The 18,256-nt window shown below is 45.4% G+C and overlaps 2 protein-coding genes across 2 annotated transcripts; both read right to left on the bottom strand.

Moving 5' to 3' along the window:
- Positions 1–519: 519 nt before the first annotated feature.
- On the bottom strand, positions 520–4,140 carry LOC125548132 (benzyl alcohol O-benzoyltransferase). The gene is made up of 2 exons (XM_048711813.2): positions 3,465–4,140; positions 520–3,387 (listed from the first exon to the last, which is right to left on the bottom strand). The coding sequence occupies exons 1-2, from the start codon at positions 3,981–3,983 to the stop codon at positions 2,521–2,523; spliced, it is 1,386 nt and encodes a 461-aa protein (XP_048567770.1). The 5' UTR covers positions 3,984–4,140; the 3' UTR covers positions 520–2,520.
- A 314-nt stretch (positions 4,141–4,454) lies between these two features.
- On the bottom strand, positions 4,455–9,001 carry LOC125548142 (tRNA/rRNA methyltransferase (SpoU) family protein). The gene is made up of 4 exons (XM_048711822.2): positions 8,695–9,001; positions 8,458–8,562; positions 7,481–7,607; positions 4,455–5,011 (listed from the first exon to the last, which is right to left on the bottom strand). Exons 1-4 carry the CDS (start codon positions 8,932–8,934, stop codon positions 4,794–4,796), a joined length of 690 nt encoding a protein of 229 aa, XP_048567779.1. The 5' UTR covers positions 8,935–9,001; the 3' UTR covers positions 4,455–4,793.
- Between the last annotated feature and the right edge of the window lie 9,255 nt (positions 9,002–18,256).

Raw genomic sequence — 18,256 nt, forward strand, 5'->3', positions numbered from 1 at the left:
ATCATGATTTATTTTTATTCAGCTCAATCTTTTTTAGAAAAAAAAGTAATTCTTCCATCACATGAAGGGGAACCTTGTCGGGGGCATTTGTGGCCTCGCACCCATGGATCGCCACATGTGAAAAGAGTTTCTTGCCCAACGATATGCACGCAAGGTGTCCAGTTTTTCTAACACTTTGCGGGTATCTTCTAATGCTGGCAAGCTCTTCTTATTTTCTGATGAGGACCCTTGCTTGGAAGAAGACTTGTGATGATATTTGCTGGAACTCGTGATCTTTTCATGCTCCAGTTCCACTTTCTTCAACAAGGCCAAGCAACTAGCAGTATCCACGTCTTCCGGTTGGTGTAAAATGACAGAAGAACGAATTTCAGGATGCAAACCAGCAAGATAACGCTCAACAAAGAGAACTTCATTTGTATGTGGATAAGCGAGCAAAATTTGGTGTCTAAGTGTGTTAAATTTTAGAGTATAGTCACTTAACCCGACTGGGTGAGCAACAATAACTGGCGCATATGAAACTTGTGTCAATATCGGCCCCATTTTTCCTGGACGACAGTACGAAAATCCCTCCAATGGACAAAACTATGGCGCTTCTGAGCCATTTTCAGCCAGAGCGCTGGGTTACCCACGCAATTCAGTGAAGCAAACTTCACTTTCATGGCCTCGGGCACACTATAAATCTCAAAGTAAATCTCACAATTATCGAGCCAGCTTGGAAATCTTCTCCGTCAAACTTGGGAAAATCTATCTTGGAGGTACTACCAAAGGGAGGGCGGTGAGTGGTGTGGGATGTGCGTCTATCCTCTGACAGAGACCCGTGGTCAAACAGTTGAAGTGCAGAGTAGGGCATGCCGTTGGCCGGAGGCAGATCTGAGGATCGATGATCCCCGAGAACTAGCCTCGGTTGTTGGTGATGCCCGTCGTGCCCGTTGGCCGATCCACGCCGTAAGTGCGCACCTCCACGGTTGGGGTTGGCACACTGGTGTTGGCTGGACCCGAGGAACGAGCCGGAGGCGATTCAAGCGCCTCCAGACGCGCAGTAGCATCATCCGCATGAAGCTGAAGGAGGAAGGCCGAGGCAGTGAGCAACTTCGCCGTGGAATCCATGGTCTGCATCCACGCGGTCATGCCCTTGAGTTGCTCGACGATGGAATCGAGCTTGGTGTTGATCGCCACCGCCTGCTGCTCCACTGTTTCCATCGCCACCGAGATCTGTTGCTCAACGGCGATAGGCCCCCGCTTCTTTGGCAGCAGTTCGACCAAATCGAGCGTCAGTTCCTACTGAAGGATAGGATTTACAGCGGCAGATGATTCCACCGCTAACCATGATCGGACTAACGGATCATGCGCGACTCAAATCTGATCGAAGCTACTCCTGATACCAAGTGTTATGCTCTTGCTTACAATATCTCAAATCAGAGGAAGCAGATGGGGATACAAGGGGATTTAGATACAGGAGGAATTGAGGAAAAGCAACGGAGATGAGTTCCGTTCTTCGCTAACGTGTCCAGCCGCACTTCTCCCTATTTATCCTGGACTCGGAACGCCCTGTCCAGTCTCCGCCTGGCGGCCTTGGGCCGTCGTCCTGGGCCGGGCCATGTCATGACATAACTGACATACCATATGCGATCCTTTTTTATTTTTTTCGAAACAGAGGCAAAAGAATTGCCTCATCGATTAATTAAGAAAAAGAGAATTGCTCAGTTAATTTACGGAAAACTGGGCAAAAACCGATACAAACAACCCAAAAGAGGGCTACTCACAGAGCACGAAGCACCACGAACACATACACTGCCCACCCAATGCTCCTAACACACAACACTAAACACTCACAACCCTCAACACTTGGTGAGAACATCGATGCAACGACTCAGAAGATCAAAGCCACGACGAAGACACGAGAATGTGAGCACTACCCATCATGAAATCACGTATGCCTTCTCTTTGCCATCACACTTCTTGCGTTTGTTTCTCTTTGATTTCACCTTCACGAGGCAACCATCTGTCTTGCCGGATGTCGAGCGATCAGTCATCAAGCGGCTCTCAAAAGGCGGTGCCAACACACCACACGCATCCACATTCTTCAGATGCACACATGACAAAGAGGAGTCATGTTCCTCACATGAGGTCGCCGACGAGTCTATCTTCATATTCTCCACTGACAGACTCATACAAAACTCCCTAAGTTCAGGCATGATCTTCAACATCGGAGCCACGACAATGGCCATGGACTCGCCCTCAGTGGAAGACAATATAGGGGGCGAGGTAGGCATCGATGCTGAGTTGTCTCCACCACGAGAGGAGAAACATCCGAATAACTCCGCCCCCTTGTCCTCTCCAAAGCAAACACCGTTTGCACAAGGAGCATGCGACAACAGAGTAGTCTTCAACATAGTCGACACAGCGGAGAGTCCACTCAGAGCAGCCTCCGCTCGCTTCAAAAAACTTTCAACCCAGCCCTGCAAGCCGCATGCCGCACGTACTGAGTCGTAATACATACAGGGACGACCCGGGCACACGCTACGCCTTGCACAGGCTCTCCATCTCCGCCGCGAACCGCTCCATGGCCGGCCGTGGCAACACGATCGGCACGGTAATCGCGTCCTCCCCGTCACGGTCCTTGACGGGGACGAGGAAGGTCACGCCGAAGACAGTGTCGGCCGGGCCGCCGTACACCGGCTCGCCCCACCCGAAGTCGACGCGGTGGAACCCGGCGTGCCGGTTGTCGGACACAACGAACAGGTTCTGCAGTGCCAAGAACGGCCGGCCGCGCAGAACCAGCACGTCGACCGTGGAACGCACGTACTCGGCGGTCACTGCAGCCTTGGCCCGCCGCACCAGCGCCACCGCGTCAGCCAGCGAGCCACCCCCGCGCAGTGCAGCGGCGTCGGCCAGCGCGGCCAGGGGCACGCACGCGTTTCCATAGTATCCGCCCGGCAGGCCCAGCTCGACGAAGGCCCGGAAGTTGGCGATGATGACCAGCCGCGCTTCCTCGCCCTGCGGGACCTCGAGCGCCGCCGTGCGGGCGCACCAGAGGTATGCCGCCAGCGCCTCGAAGGTGGTGGCCTTGTCGCGAACGAGAGGAGGGAGATGCTTCTTGATCGCTGCGAGGTCGGAGGGGCCGAAAATGAAGGACCGCATGACCATGTCGCCGGCCGGCGGCGCCGGCGGTGGAATAAGGTCGAACTCGCGGTGCGGGAACGACGCCATAGGCGGGTTGCGCGCCTCTAGGAGCTCACGGGACCACGCGGGAGCGACGGTCGGCGCCGGGAGGCCGCGGGCGAGCTCGGCGACGGCGTTCATGAACTGCACGATGCCGATGGCGTCGCACATGGTATGGTTGAGGCGGAGCGCGAAGATGAAGCCGCCGCAGAGCAGCCGAGTCACCTGGTGACCATGATAGGACAGTACATACGTTTAACTCATGCATTCAACAAATGCAAATTAACCACCATTACAGATACCTGGATGAGCAGCAACGGGCAGTTGAGCACGCCGCCGGAGCCCTCCACGTCGAAGAGCAGCTGGTCCATGCACGGGAACGGCGGCCTGAGCCCGGCCCCCTCGAGCTCCTCCAGCCGCACGTCGGCGTCGGCCTCCACGAACATCACCCCCTCACCGCTGCAGTCGACCACTAGCTTCCGCCCCTCCGCCTCTCTGAGCCGTCCAGCCAGCGGGTAGTAGTGCACCAGTACTTCACCGAGCGCGCGCCGGATGACTCCGGCCGGGTGAACCGGTGCGACGTCGTCGTCATCCATCACGCGGGCGCGGTAGACGAGGGCGAAGGACACGTGCCCGCGCAGCGTGTCCTGGTCGTCGATCTCAGACAGGCGCTTGGTCTCACGAGGCGTCGGCGCGGCCGGGCCGACGAGCTCTGGATCGCGCCGGCGCACCGCGAACGCCAGCGTCGCCATGGCGGCGGTCGCGTGGGCGGGCTCCTTGGACTCCGGCGCAGGATGATCTTGGAACAAGCTGGAAACCATACGTCGAGAGTTACTCTCGGCAGTAGAACTTGTGCAGAGTGCGAATTGTTCGCAGCCGGAAAGTCCAGCGTCCGAAAAGTCCAACAATGCAATGCTTCACATTTTGGAGCAAAGCTGGAAAACGTCCTAGTGCTCGGTTAAAAGGGGAGAAACTAGATACCTGGCTGGGAGCTCTCGTCTTATAACATTATGCCATATTTGTCCGATTTACATGGACTTGATGGAGTAGTTTGGACCAAAACAAAGGAGCAAGTTAAACTGCTTCAAACATTGCAGCTGACCGGATCCGCATGCTCACCCTCCCAGGATCTGCAAATGCTCCCAACTCGTGCTTTCACACCGTCAAAATATTCGATATCCACACAATTTCATCCTCGCAAAGTTTTGACCTTTAGCCGCGCTCAGAGGTCCGCAAAGGAAACTCGTAAAAGATGGATGAATATAACCCTCCGAAGTTTACATACAAAAAGGTAAAACAAATTTCCAACAGCACGCAACAATCTTGTACTGCATAACATAAATCGTATATCATGTCACAAAATTTCATAGCAAAAAGGAGCGGTAGTTTTTGGCCCAAGTTTGAAGGCACTCGTTTTTAATCCCGTCCCTGATATCACAAGTCATTTTTTAGGGGAGGCATATATTGCGCTTCTGCTCCTTCCCCCCTTTGTTGGAACAACAAAGATATTATAAAAAATTCTGCCCTCCCTTGGTGAAAATAGAACCAGTGCCACATCATGTCTTATGTATTACAAATTCACCATATCAAGCCCTTGTCATCCAGGGGCTTGTTTAGAAGCAGAGATAAGATTAGTCTGTAAACATCATTCCTAGACCATTTGATTCTTGCGGATGGCTACTTCCATTTTCCTCGAATATATCGCAGGCATTTTCTCTGCGTGCCTTTCGCTCTTCAATCACGTCTTCTATTGAATCTGAGCAGTAGAGCCCCCTCGACTGCCCCTTTGGTTTCTCAGCAACCACAAATTTACTGCCTTCTCGGCTTCTTTCAGGAAAGCCTGCCCAGACTGCAGAAAGGCAGGCAAAAATAGTAATCAGTCGACAATGACAGTGTGTAGAACGACTGGGCACAAGCACTCCAGCACAAGAAAGACTAGTGTTCAATAAAAGTGGATTGGTAAGATTCTCCAGTAAAATTCAGAGTCAACAATGGCAGCTGTTTGTGTCTTATCCCTGCCAATAGGTTTCAGCCTGTTCGACACCTTCAGGGTTTCGGCCACGAGTTGGCAAATATAACCAAATACTAGACAAGTGCAGAATAGGGTCTATTATCTGCGGGGCCAGACTTAGATGCATCGTAGTCACGCTGCCAACAACCACATCCAAGTTCAGAAGCTGTGGTACATGAGCCAGTCTCAACTTTCTAAAAGAGTTCTCCAAATCAGGGAAGAGTCTTGGTTTGAATGGTCTTTCTATTAATGGGGGAATTACTACTATGGTACCTAGTTTGGTGTTCCTATTGATACGGGTGAACTACTACTTTCCACTTGTTCAGTTTGTGCTCCAACAAATTAAGATTCTGTGCAACCGCAAACCCTCTAAATAACGAGGCAGCAACATGATCCAGAAATCAATGCATAATCGCTCCCCTGAGTCAGGGCTTCCTGCCCTGGCCGCACCACCTCCCAGTGGTGCCCAAGCCCCAAATCGCCAATCCTGACCTAATTCTTCCCCATCACTTCCATCGCCAGAATTAAAGCTCTAACGCTCTGTTACTTCTCATCATACTTCCTGTCAATGCAAATTCCATGTTCAGAATGCAGTAAACACCTTTCCAAGATTAATTCCAAAACTTCCTTGGATTGTGAAAGGGTACTTGTGCTAAAAGCTTAGAATTATCTCTAGCGACAATTATTGCTTCTATACAGTAGACAGTGCTAAAGCCAGTAAGGAAATGCTCCTGGGAAACTTAGGTGCATGTGAATTTCTGGTGAGGTCACTGATACAACTTATGAAAGTTGAGTTTCTGTTGATTAATACAAGTTGGATTGCATAACCAGGTTTTAAAGTTCATGAAACTTAAAAAAAAAGTTTATCTCTCATCTTCCACATACGCAAATTGTATTTATGTGGTATTGTACATGTTGATATTTTTTTCTATGAACTTGGTCAAACTTTACAAAGTTTGACTTAGGGCCCAATCTACAGGCTTTCGCTTTAGAAATGGAAGGAGTACATAACTTGGTGGTATCCATTTTGTAACACTAACCACCTGTTTCATCCACAGTTTCTAACAAGCTTGGGGATTAGGACAAAAGCCTCAACTGCCAAGTAATTACATGAAACAGCTGAAAACCAAAAATAGTATCACCTGAAAAATGGCAACACGAATTCTGGAGGGAAGATCGCTATACAATATCTAAAAGGTATAAACTGAACAAGGTCTACAACTCTACATATACGCAAAGAAATTAACGCACTGCTGTTAAGTTAGCTGCCATAAAATCCCAGTAAACATAGTTTTCCTCTGTCTGTGCCTATCTGAATATGAAAATAAAAATAAAAATTCAGTGGTTCCTTGCCATTACCAGCTTTTTAGTAAAAAAAGTACAAGTAGGACAAGTATCATCGAAAACGCTAAACTTAAGGGAAATTAGCTTACGGGCTAGATTCATGGATTTACGTGTATTTATAAAATCAACTTACACATCAAGATTCACGAATGTTAAGACAAAACTAGGCATCTGATAATTTGTAGTAACACAATAGTCCAGATTATTGATGTACGAAACAAGTACTAGTTGAAGAATATTTTGGTCAAATGGAGTAACATACAAATAAAACAAACTTACAGTATGTAAGAGAAGTTCTGTGACTGTTCCTATGAACACATGATTGAAGTATTGATGGAGAGCTCATGTACATAAGGTAACAGAAGATACGAGACATGTGTTGCAATTTGCAACCGTGCAAATCACTTTGGTTTTAGCATTAAGTGAACATGAAAAACTCCAAAAAAGATTGAATCAAACATGTAAGTATGTAATATGTGACGTTTTTAGAGATTAACACCCTGTCTGTTGTATATGTCAACTTATCACCTAGAGTATCTAACTCAATAAGAATTGTACAAACATGGTTAGCATAGATAACACGATTACTTAGGCTCTGTTTGGTATTGTGATTCCTTTCAATCTCCTTCCTCCATGTATTTATTTTTTCCATGCAGCAATTATTTTGAATGTGTCTTTTTTATTTGTAACAACTCTGTACCCTTGATTCCACTATGATTACTGATCAATAGTACTCCATAGTTTAGATGGATAGTCTTACTGGAACTGACTAACAAGACTCCATAGCACAGCATAATAACTGCAAACTGGCCCTTAGAGTCAGAACATGGAAATTCCATACTCTGTTCTAGAACAGAGTGAAGTTAATACACAGGAAAGGCTTTAAAAATTCCTAAATCTTGTTCAAATAACTTGACCTGTGCTAAAAATTCATCGCGCATCAAGCAAAGGATAGGAACTTACCCCCGAAGTGGTGGAGAACAATCGATGCTGCAACGGTAACATTGAGTGATGCAGTTCCGCCACCATACTGAGGGATGTAGACGAAGAAGTCACAGACCTCACACTCCTTTTGTGAGAGTCCTGTACCCTACTGGACACAACAAACATTGGAAAGAATTAATTAGAATAGCGGGCACACAAGTTGCTACCAGTGTTTCTTAACAAAAATGAACAATGTCCACTTCAGCTTTTAAACTTGTCCAGCAAACTTCAGGAAAGATCTAACTCACAAGAAGTTTTCTAACATCTGGAAAAAATTGAATTGAACAGTAAAATATGCTAATCCAGAAACATGGAGGATTGTGATACTAAGTATGTTTAACATGACATAAAGTCTTGAGATAACAATTTGTTTACAACAATGAATCAATTCAAATGATCTTAGACTCATGGGCGCAATTCCTTACTTTCATGACATAGGTGGCAACGCTGCTCCAGCAACAACTACAGATAGATTAACTAGGAAACATCGTGATTACATCATGGTTGATCTAATATCCATTCGGGTTCAAGTTGCACAGATATGAAGGTCCAATATTCAGAGAGGGGGAAACGAAAATAGCATTTACGCCACGTCTTGCATATGTGGTTAACGTCTTCATGTAGCCGAACAATTTTTTAAGCAAATACCCAATGAAGTTTTGTATCAGATATGAAAGCCTACTGCAAGGAAGGTATTTTCTCCTCTAACATTGCACTTGGGTTAAGCTAGTTCTTACAACAATGACACAATCAGCAGACACTGACATGGTACTTGCACAATATGGAAAGTACAAAATGATTGAATGCGCGGCGATGACACATTTGTGATTGCATATGTTGACTATTTGAAGTTGAGTAATCTCCATCCGGGCCCCCCTCTTAAAAATCGCATACCAGACTAGTTAATTTTACATCAGCACTCGTAACCAGTACTGACACAAGAGGATCCAACGAACCTCATTGCCGAAGAGGAACGCGGTGCTCCTGCGGAACGGGTGGGCCGTCACAGGCAGCGCGTCGTCGGTGATCTCCACGCCGCAAATGTCACACGCCCTCTCGTCCTGCAAGCAACAGCACACAGGAAGGTAAAAGAGGGGATACGGAAAAGGTGGCTAGGGTTTAGTGTTTAAGGTTTAGGGAGAGGGCGTGGAGGTTAGGGGGATTTGGTGTGTCGGAGGTGGAGAGAAAATTGCCTTGAGGTAGGCGCAGGCGGTGGCGAGGGAGGTGAAGTGCCGGAAGCGGAGGTGGGAGGTAGATCCGTGGCTGCCGAAGGCGCTGACGTCGCGGCGGCCGACCACCACCACCTCCGCCACGCCAAAGGCCGTCGCGCTCCGCGCCAGCGTCCCCACGTTGTGCCGTTTGGCCACGTTGTGCACCACCACCACGCTTTCCACCGCCGCCGTCGCCCCGCTCGCCGCCGCAGCTGCCGCCATGGCCGCCGTTTTCCTGGTGCTATTCTCCCTAGGAAAAAAAGTGAAGGACGGGAGGGAGGGGTGTCGCGAGCGATGCAAGGGGAAAGCTGCCCGTGTGGACAGTTCAGCCGACAAGCAGGGCCCACGAGTCAGCCCACCGCCTAGCTGTCATACTCTTTTGCTGGATTCGAGATCCATTTTGTAGCTATGGTTGTACTTAAATTAAATTTAGAGCACCTAACAGAAAAAAATAGAACATATAAAGTGGTTGATATATCAGTCGTATATTAAATCGTGTCTTACAACATCTACAATTATAGTTTACAAATACGAATCCTTATATGTTTGCGGACCGTTGGACGCGTTTGCGGATAGTGTCCGATCACTCATCATATTTTACCATTGTAATCATAGTCTCATTTTCAAATCCTCGTTTTCATACCTGGCATTTCATCTACGTGCATAGCTGAAAACTAACAAACTAGCTACTCATGTCAATGATCTCCTCGTTGAAGGTGTTGGCCTTGTGATCATTGGTGGCCGGACAAATCACCCATGTCTCCTCCTTTCCTTAGAAAAAACACCTCTTCCTCGACTTCCTCATCCGTGAAGGCCTGCTCACACCAGTGGCGGAGGCATGGGATTTTTTTAGGTGTGGCGGAGTTTATAAAGAAGAAAACCATGTATTATAAAATCATAAAATAAAACAAATTAATTAGAAGTTCATCAAACCTTGGGCGGCGGAGCTGCAAGGCCACTGTCGTGTTGGGATGGTGCCACATGGCCGGTGTCGGTGTTGCGACAAGGGAAGAACGTGCGCTACGAGGCCGCACGATAACGCCACGACAACTTGCACTTGTTGCAGGTCTAGTTGTGGGGGGCTAATCTAGTGTTGGCATGGCGAGCTCGCCGATGTGAGGGTGATGGAAGATTGGAAGTACATTACCATGGTGTCGTGAACAACAACCCTAGGAGCGTCAAGCACAATAACAATGCGCACAATGTGGGGCAGGGAAGACACGTGGAGAAGAAAGGACTAGAACAAGATGGACATATGACCAAATGGTTTTGGGGAAGGCCATCTGACATTCTGAAGGGTACTAATCAGCCTATTAGATCGGTTGAGCGACACAGAGTGGTCCTCATATATAAAGTGGAGCGAGCTCCTAGTTCAAAAGCTTTCTAGCTCTGCTCACTGGTTGTTGCCCTGGTCGTGCATTCGTCATTCATCTCTACCGCCTCCACGCAAGATCACGCATGGACGAGCGGCCTCCTGATCGCTAGGGTTTGAGGCTCGGGTGCTGTAATCATTAACAGTTTTACTATGTTCACACATGTCCTCAAGCCATCGACAATCAGGCTTACGGCCCATTGGCCATGAACAATCAGCAATCAGTTGCAGTAGGTAGGCACGGGTGCACGCCTCAGCTCAAATCTTCAAACACGTGGTATATACTGATACGTCTCCATTGTTCCATGTTATTATATTATCTGTTTTGAATGTTTATGGGCTTTATTATGCACTTTTATATTATTTTTGGGACTAACCTATTAACCCAGAGCCCAGTGCCAGTTTCTTTTTTTCCCTTGTTTCAGTGTTTCGCAGAAAAGGAATATCAAACGGAGTCCAAACGGAATGAAACCTTCGGAAGCGTGATTTTTGGAACGAACGTGATCCAGGAGATTTGGAGTTGAAGTCAAGGAAGCTTCGAGGTGGCCACGAGGCAGGGAGGCGCGCCTCCCACCCTCGTGGGCCCCTCGTGGCTCCCCTGACCGACTTCTTTCGCCTATATATGTCCATATACCCTAAAAACATCGAGGAGGAGAATAGATCGGGAGTTCTGCCACCAGAAGCCTCCGTAGCCACCGAAAACCAATCTAGACCCGTTCTGGCACCCTGCCGGAGGGGGGAATCCCTCTTCGGTGGCCATCTTCATCATCCCGGTGCTCTCCATGACGAGGAGGGAGTAGTTCTCCCTCGGGGCCGAGGGTATGTACCATTAGCTATGTGTTTGATCTCTCTCTCTCTCTCGTGTTCTTGAGGTGGTACGATCTTGATGTATCGCGAGCTTTGCTATTATAGTTGCTTTGCTATTATAGTTGGATGTTATGATGTTTCTCCCCCTCTACTCTCTTGTGATGAATTGAGTTTTCCCTTTGAAATTGTCTTATCGGATTGAGTCTTTAAGGATTTGAGCACACTTGATGTATGTCTTGCACGTGCTTATCTGTGGTGACAATGGGATATCATGTGATCCACTTGATGTATGTTTTGGTGATCAACTTGCGAGTTCCGTGATCACGTGAACTTATGCATAGGGGTTGGCACACGTTTTCGTCTTGACTCTCCGGTAGAAACTTTGGGGCACTCTTTGAAGTTCTTTGTGTTGGTTGAATAGATGAATCTGAGATTGTGTGATGCATATCGTATAATCATACCCACGAATACTTGAGGTGACATTGGAGTATCTAGGTGACATTAGGGTTTTGGTTGATTTGTGTCTTAAGGTGTTATTCTAGTACGAACTCTATGATAGATTAAACGGAAAGAATAGCTTCATGTTATTTTACTACGGACTCTTGAATAGATCGATCAGAAAGGATAACTTTGAGGTGGTTTCGTACCCTACCATAATCTCTTCGTTTGTTCTCCGTTATTAGTGACTTTGGAGTGACTCTTTGTTGCATGTTGAGGGATAGTTATATGATCCAAATATGTTATTATTGTTGAGAGAACTTGCACTAGTGAAAGTATGAACCCTAGGCCTTGTTTCAACGCATTGCAATACCGTTTGTGCTCACTTTTATCATTAGTTACCTTGCTGTTTTTATATTTTCAGATTACAAAAACCTATATCTACTACCCATGTTGCACTTGTATCACCATCTCTTCGCCGAACTAGTGCACATATACAATTTACCATTGTATTGGGTGTGTTGGGGACATAAGAGACTCTTGTTATTTGGTTGCAGGGTTGTTTGAGAGAGACCATCTTCATCCTACGCCTCCCACGGATTGATAACCCTTAGGTCATCCACTTGAGGGAAATTTGCTACTGTCCTACAAACCTCTGCACTTGGAGGCCCAACAACGTCTACAAGAAGAAGGTTGTGTAGTAGACATCAAGCTCTTTTCTGGCGCCGTTGCCGGGGAGGTTAGCGCTTGAAGGTATATCTTTAGATCTTGCAATCGAATCATTTTGTTTCTTGTTTTATCACTAGTTTAGTCTATAAAAAATGGAATTGAGTTTGCCTCATACGCTTCATCTTTTTAAGATCTTTCGTGAGTATGATGGAAAGGAAAATTGTGCCAAAGTGTTAGAAGAAGAATGCATTAAAATGTTTAGCACTAAATCTTTGAATGATGACCATGATTGCAATGTTATTAGTATGAACTCTTTGAATATCCATAGTACTAATGATGCTTGCACTAGTCATGATGAAAAATCTCTTATAAGCATGTCGATTTTTGTGGAGTGCATAGAGTTTGCAAGTACGTACCAAACAGGGAAGATAGATTTTGCAAGAGGCATAAGTATTTGGAAACTAAATTGTTGCAAGAAAGGCTAGATGTTTGTGCTAAAAATTTAAACTTTCTTAGCCGTACTTGTGAACTTTGCAATGAACGTGATCATTTCAGTACCCAATGCAAATTGTTTCATGATCGTATCATGTCCAAAAATTGTGATGACTTGATTTCCCTTGCACATCATAATGAACTTAGTTTGCTCTTGGGTTATGAAGAAATGAAACGTATATCTAAGGTTATTCTAGAATTTGCCCTTGATAGAGTTCTTAATTTTGATCTAGAGGAAATTTATATGTATTGTGCGGTGAATTGCATTGAAAATCCTTATATTGCCAAGTATATAAAGAAAATAAAACAAATAGAGGGTGAAGAGAATACTAATGAAAGGGAAGAGGCTTCCCAATATCCTCCTATTATTTCTTATGATGAATCTGGTAACGAGGAGGAGCCTTCTATTCAACCAATCTCACTAATAAGGAGCTCCAAAAAGAGGATTGAACCCACACATGATGTGAAGAAGAAAAATAAAAGACGGAGCAGTAAAGGTAGAAAGGTATCTCTCCCAAATGATGTTGCTCTTATTTCTCATTGTGATGATGATAATTGCTATACTATTGGTGCTATCCATACTATTAATGATGAGAGTGATTATGCTTATGATATGAAAAGGCCCAAGCTTGGGGATGCTATGTTTGATGAAGATGATGTTTTTGAGAATATATTTGCTGCAATTAATGTTTGTCCCAAGCTTGGGGATGCTACGTTTAATGAAGATGATATTTTTAGTCTCCCAAGTTTTGATATGAAAATTTATAATGATGATAGCATGCCTCCTACTTATGATGATTATATTGATGAAAGTAGGTTTGGAAGAGTGTCAACTTTAGGAAGTAATGATCCCAATATTTTGGAGGATGTTGAATCTTATTGTGATAATTATGAAAGTGGATTTGGAGAGGTCATGACTTTATTTAGTAATGATTCCACTATCTTGGAAGAGGTTTCAATCGATTATGATGAGAACAAAGTTGCTACCTATGATGATTATTGTGATGATACTTTTGCTATAGAAAGTAGTGATGATTATATTTATAAAACTTGTCATGATTATGATTACCCCTTTTCTGAACATTACTCTTTTAATATGGAAACAATTTATAGTATTCGAGTTTCTTATGATACTCCCACTATTCCGAATGAGAAGAATTTTGCTTATGTGGAGAGTAATAAAATTTCTATGCTTGTAGATCATGAAAAGAATGCTTTATGTGATGGTTATATTGTTGAATTCATTCATGATGCTACTGAAAATTATCATGATGGAGGAATATATGCTCGTAGGAATTGCAATAATATCAAGTTTCCTCTCTATGTGCTTAAAATCTTGAAGTTATGCTTGTTTTGCTTTCCTATGCAAGTTGATTCTTGTTCTCACAAGTTGTTTGCTCACAAAATCCCTATGCATAGGAAGTGGGTTAGACTTAAATGTGCTAGTTATATTATTCATGATGCTCTCTTTATGTTTCAATTCTTATCTTTTATGTGAGCATCATTGAAATCATCATGCCTAACTAGGGGCATTAAACGATAGCGCTTGTTGGGAGGCAACCCAATTTTATTTTTGCTCCTTGCTTTTTGTTCCTGTTTAGTAATAAATTAATCATCTATCCTATGCTATGATTGTGTTTTTTATGTTTTAATTAGTTTTTGTGCCAAGTAAAGCCTTTAGGATCTTCTTGGGTGATTGTTACTTGATCTTGCTGTAAAAAACAGAAAGTATGCGCTCACGAGAATAATTTTCGTTTTTTACCAGAGAGCGATAAAATACCAATTCCACTTGCAGTACATTAATAAACAAATTGCCTGAGACTTCCTAATTTCTCAGGATTTTTGGAGTTACAGAAGTATTCGAAACCTACAGATTACTACAGACTGTTCTGTTTTTGACAGATTCTGTTTTCTATGTGTTGTTTGCTTATTTTGATGAATCTATGAGTAGTATCGGAGGGTTTGAACCATAGAGAAGTTGTAATAAAGTAGATATTATACCAATATGAATTTAGAATGAGTTCACAACAGTACTTAAGTGCTAATTTATTTTCTTATACTAACGGAGCTTACGAGTTTTCTGTTAAGTTTTGTGTTGTGAAGTTTTCAAGTTTTGGGTGAAGATTCGATGGACTAAGGAATAAGGAGCGGCAAGAGCCTAAGCTTGGGGATGCCCAAGGCACCCCAAGGTAAAATCCAAGGACACCAAAAAGCCTAAGCTTGGGGATGCCCCGGAAGGCATCCCCTCTTTCGTCTTCGTTCATCGGTAACTTTACTTGGAACTATATTTTTATTCACCACATGATATGTGTTTTGTTTGGAGCGCCATTTTATTTTGCTTGATGTTTGAATAAAATACCAAGATCTGAAATTCTTAAATGTTAGAGAGTCTTCATATAGTTGCATAATTATTTGACTACTCATTGATCTTCACTTATATCTTTTGGAGTAGTTCGTTGTTGCTCTAGTGCTTCACTTATATCTTTTTAGAGCATGGTGGTGGTTTTTATTTTATAGAAATAGATGAACTCTCATGCTTCACTTATATTATTTTGAGAGTCTTTTAGAACAGCATGGTAATTTGCTTTGGTTATGAAACTAGTCCTAATATGATAGGCATCCAAGATGGGTATAATAAAAACTTTCATATAGAGCGCATTGAATACTATGAGAAGTTTGATACTTGATAATTGTTTTGAGATATAAAGGTGGTAATATTAGAGTCATGCTAGTTGAGTAGTTGTGAATTTGAGAGATACTTGTGTTAAAGTTAGTGATTCCCGTAGCATGCACGTATGGTGAACCGTTATGTGATGAAGTCGGAGCATGATTTATTTATTGATTGTCTTCCTTATGAGTGGCGGTAGGGGACGAGCGATGGTCTTTTCCTACCAATCTATCCCCCTAGGAGCATGCGCGTAGTACTTTGTTTCGATAACTAATAGATTTTTGCAATAAGTATGTGAGTTCTTTATGACTAATGTTGAGTCCATGGATTATACGCACTCTCACCCTTCCACCATTGCTAGCCTCTCTAGTACCGCGCAACTTTCGCCGGTACCATAAACCCACCATTTACCTTCCTCAAAACAGCCACCATACCTACCTATCATGGCATTTCCATAGTCATTCCGAGATATATTGTCATGCAACTTATCACCGTTTTGTTTACTATGACACGCTTCATCATTGTCATATTGCTATGCATGATCATGTAGTTAACATCGTATTTGTGGCAAAGCCACCGTTCGTAATTCTTTCATACATGTCACTCATGAGTCATTGCACATCCAGGTACACCGCCGGAGGCATTCATATAGAGTCATATTTTGTTCTAAGCATTGAGTTGTAATTCTTGAGTTGTAAGTAAATAAAAGTGTGATGATCATCATTATTAGAGCATTGTCCCAGTGAGGAAAGGATGATGGAGACTATGATTCCCCCACAAGTCGGGATGAGACTCTGGACGAAGAAAATAAAAAAGGCCGTAAAAACGGGAGAAGGCCCGAAAAAATGAGAGAAAAAGAGAGAAGGGACAATGCTACTATCCTTTTACCACACTTGTGCTTCAAAGTAGCACCATGATCTTCATGATAGAGAGTCTCCTATGTTGTCACTTTCATATACTAGTGGGAATCTTTCATTATAGAACTTGGCTTGTATATTCCAATGATGGGCTTCCTCAAAATGCCCTAGGTCTTCGTGAGCAAGCGAGTTGGATGCACATCCACTAGTTTCTTTTGTTGAGCTTTCATACACTTATAGCTCTAGTGCATCCGTTGCATAGAAATCCCTACTCACTCACATTGATATCTATTGATGGGCATCTCCATAGCCCATTGATACGCCTAGTTGATGTGAGACTATCTTCTCCTTTTTGTCTTCTCCACAACAACCATTCTATTCCACCTATAGTGCTATATCCATGTCTCACGCTCATGTATTGCGTGAAGATTGAAAAAGTTTGAGAACACCAAAAGTGTTGGGGATATAGCTACCAGGTATGACCCGCCCAGGAGGGGCCGGGTCAACCCTAATGGCGGGTTACAAAAAGAAGCCCAGTAATATTCAAGGTGATAGTTTATTAAGACTTGTAGAAGGCCTAAGCCCAGAGGTGGCTTAAGGCCCAATATTGTAAACCGCCGTATGTAAAGAAAGACTTGTAAAGAAAGGCATATAAAAGAAGTCACCGAGCCGGACACGTTTTATGAGCCGACCGGGACTCTGTAGGCCACCAGGCGTCAACTCGTGTATATAAGGGGACGACCCGGCGGCGGCTTAGGACAAGAAACAATAGATCGAGAACCAAGCTAGCGGATTCGGTCCTTGGTCATCGAAACCTAGCAATACAACATCAACTGGACTAGGCTTTACCTTCACCGTAAGGGGCCGAACCAGTATAAACCTCTTGTGTCCTTTGTCCCAATTAACCCCTTTAAGCTTCCTAGTTGCGAGATCGACGAGTCGGGCCCTGAGCCGGACATCTGCACCAACCTCATCGAGACGGCTCAGCGCGCGAGATCCGCCCGGACTCAACCTGCCGTGAGGCATGCCTTCGTGGGTTGCATCCATGGAGGTGAATTCTCTGAAGGATCGGTGGATGGCGGTGAGACGACCATCTGTTCTGACGGTGAGTCATCCTCAGGCGAGATAGATTCTTTGTATCAGCTACAAGATGGCGTGCTTGGGGGCTGTTCCGATGGCAGCAGTATTCCGGACCTCTCTGAGCCGCCGAATCGAGCCGGAGTTTTCATGGCTGGCACTCAACCCGCTCAGAATTCCACAGCAGCGGCAGCAATAACCACCGGGTTGGCAGCAGCCGGGTCAGGAGACCCCGCGCGCACAACGGCTCTGGTACTGACGGACCTCATGGATAGGATGATGACCCTATTGACTGCTGTGGTGGAGCCGGCGGATAAAGCTCAACATGACACGGAGGTGGCGCGACTACATGAAGAGGTGGCACAGGCCAAAGCAAACTTAGCAGTGGAGGAGGTCAGGATGGCGGCAGAACGGGCGGCTCTGGATGCTCGTGCTCAGCAGCTTCAAGCGGAGACTTTTCGGCTCTCGGTGGATCTGAACGCATCAAACGAGGTCATGAGGAGAAGGCACCAGAAAACTCAGTCACGTCTGGTTCTAACTTACGATCCTAGGAACCTCTTCCACACACCCGGGGCTGGTCCAAATAACCCGCCGGAGGCAAACCGGATCACGACACCCGGGGCTGGGGCGCCGGTTCAACCGCGGGCCATGGAGCCACCACATATGAATACTGCTCCGCCTCATTACACACCAATACCACCGGGTCACTTTTCTAACCCTTTAGAGAATCTCATTGCTACGTCGCCTCGTTTGGTGGCTCTCCCGATGGAAGGCGACTCTTCGACAACAACTGAAACACGAAGGGTGAGAGAACTTCTTCAGACGGCTCTGGCGCAGCAGGATGCGTACTCTTACAGTCGAGACAGAATCCATTCAACCCCTCGCCCAAGCCGGAGCCCGAGCTATAGCAGGCATATGGACTCAGTCGCTATGTCGAGCAATGCTCAACGCCGTAACCAACCGTGCAGGCATGAGCCGGCACAGGGTGGAGCCCTTAACTTGGCGGATCAGGAGAGGATCCGTCAAGAGGCTGAGCGGGCGGTTCAACTGGCAGCTGAGCAGGCGGCTCATCAGGCTTTTCTGGTTTATCCGGCAACCTCTGTTGAGGCAGGAGTGGCCACAAGAACAGGAGGTGTCCCTTGCCTGGTGCCGGCTCTACGTAAT

The sequence above is a fragment of the Triticum urartu genome, chromosome 1A (assembly GCF_056163025.1).
Source record: "Triticum urartu cultivar PI428250 chromosome 1A, HENAU_Tu73, whole genome shotgun sequence".
Lineage (NCBI taxonomy): Eukaryota > Viridiplantae > Streptophyta > Magnoliopsida > Poales > Poaceae > Triticum > Triticum urartu.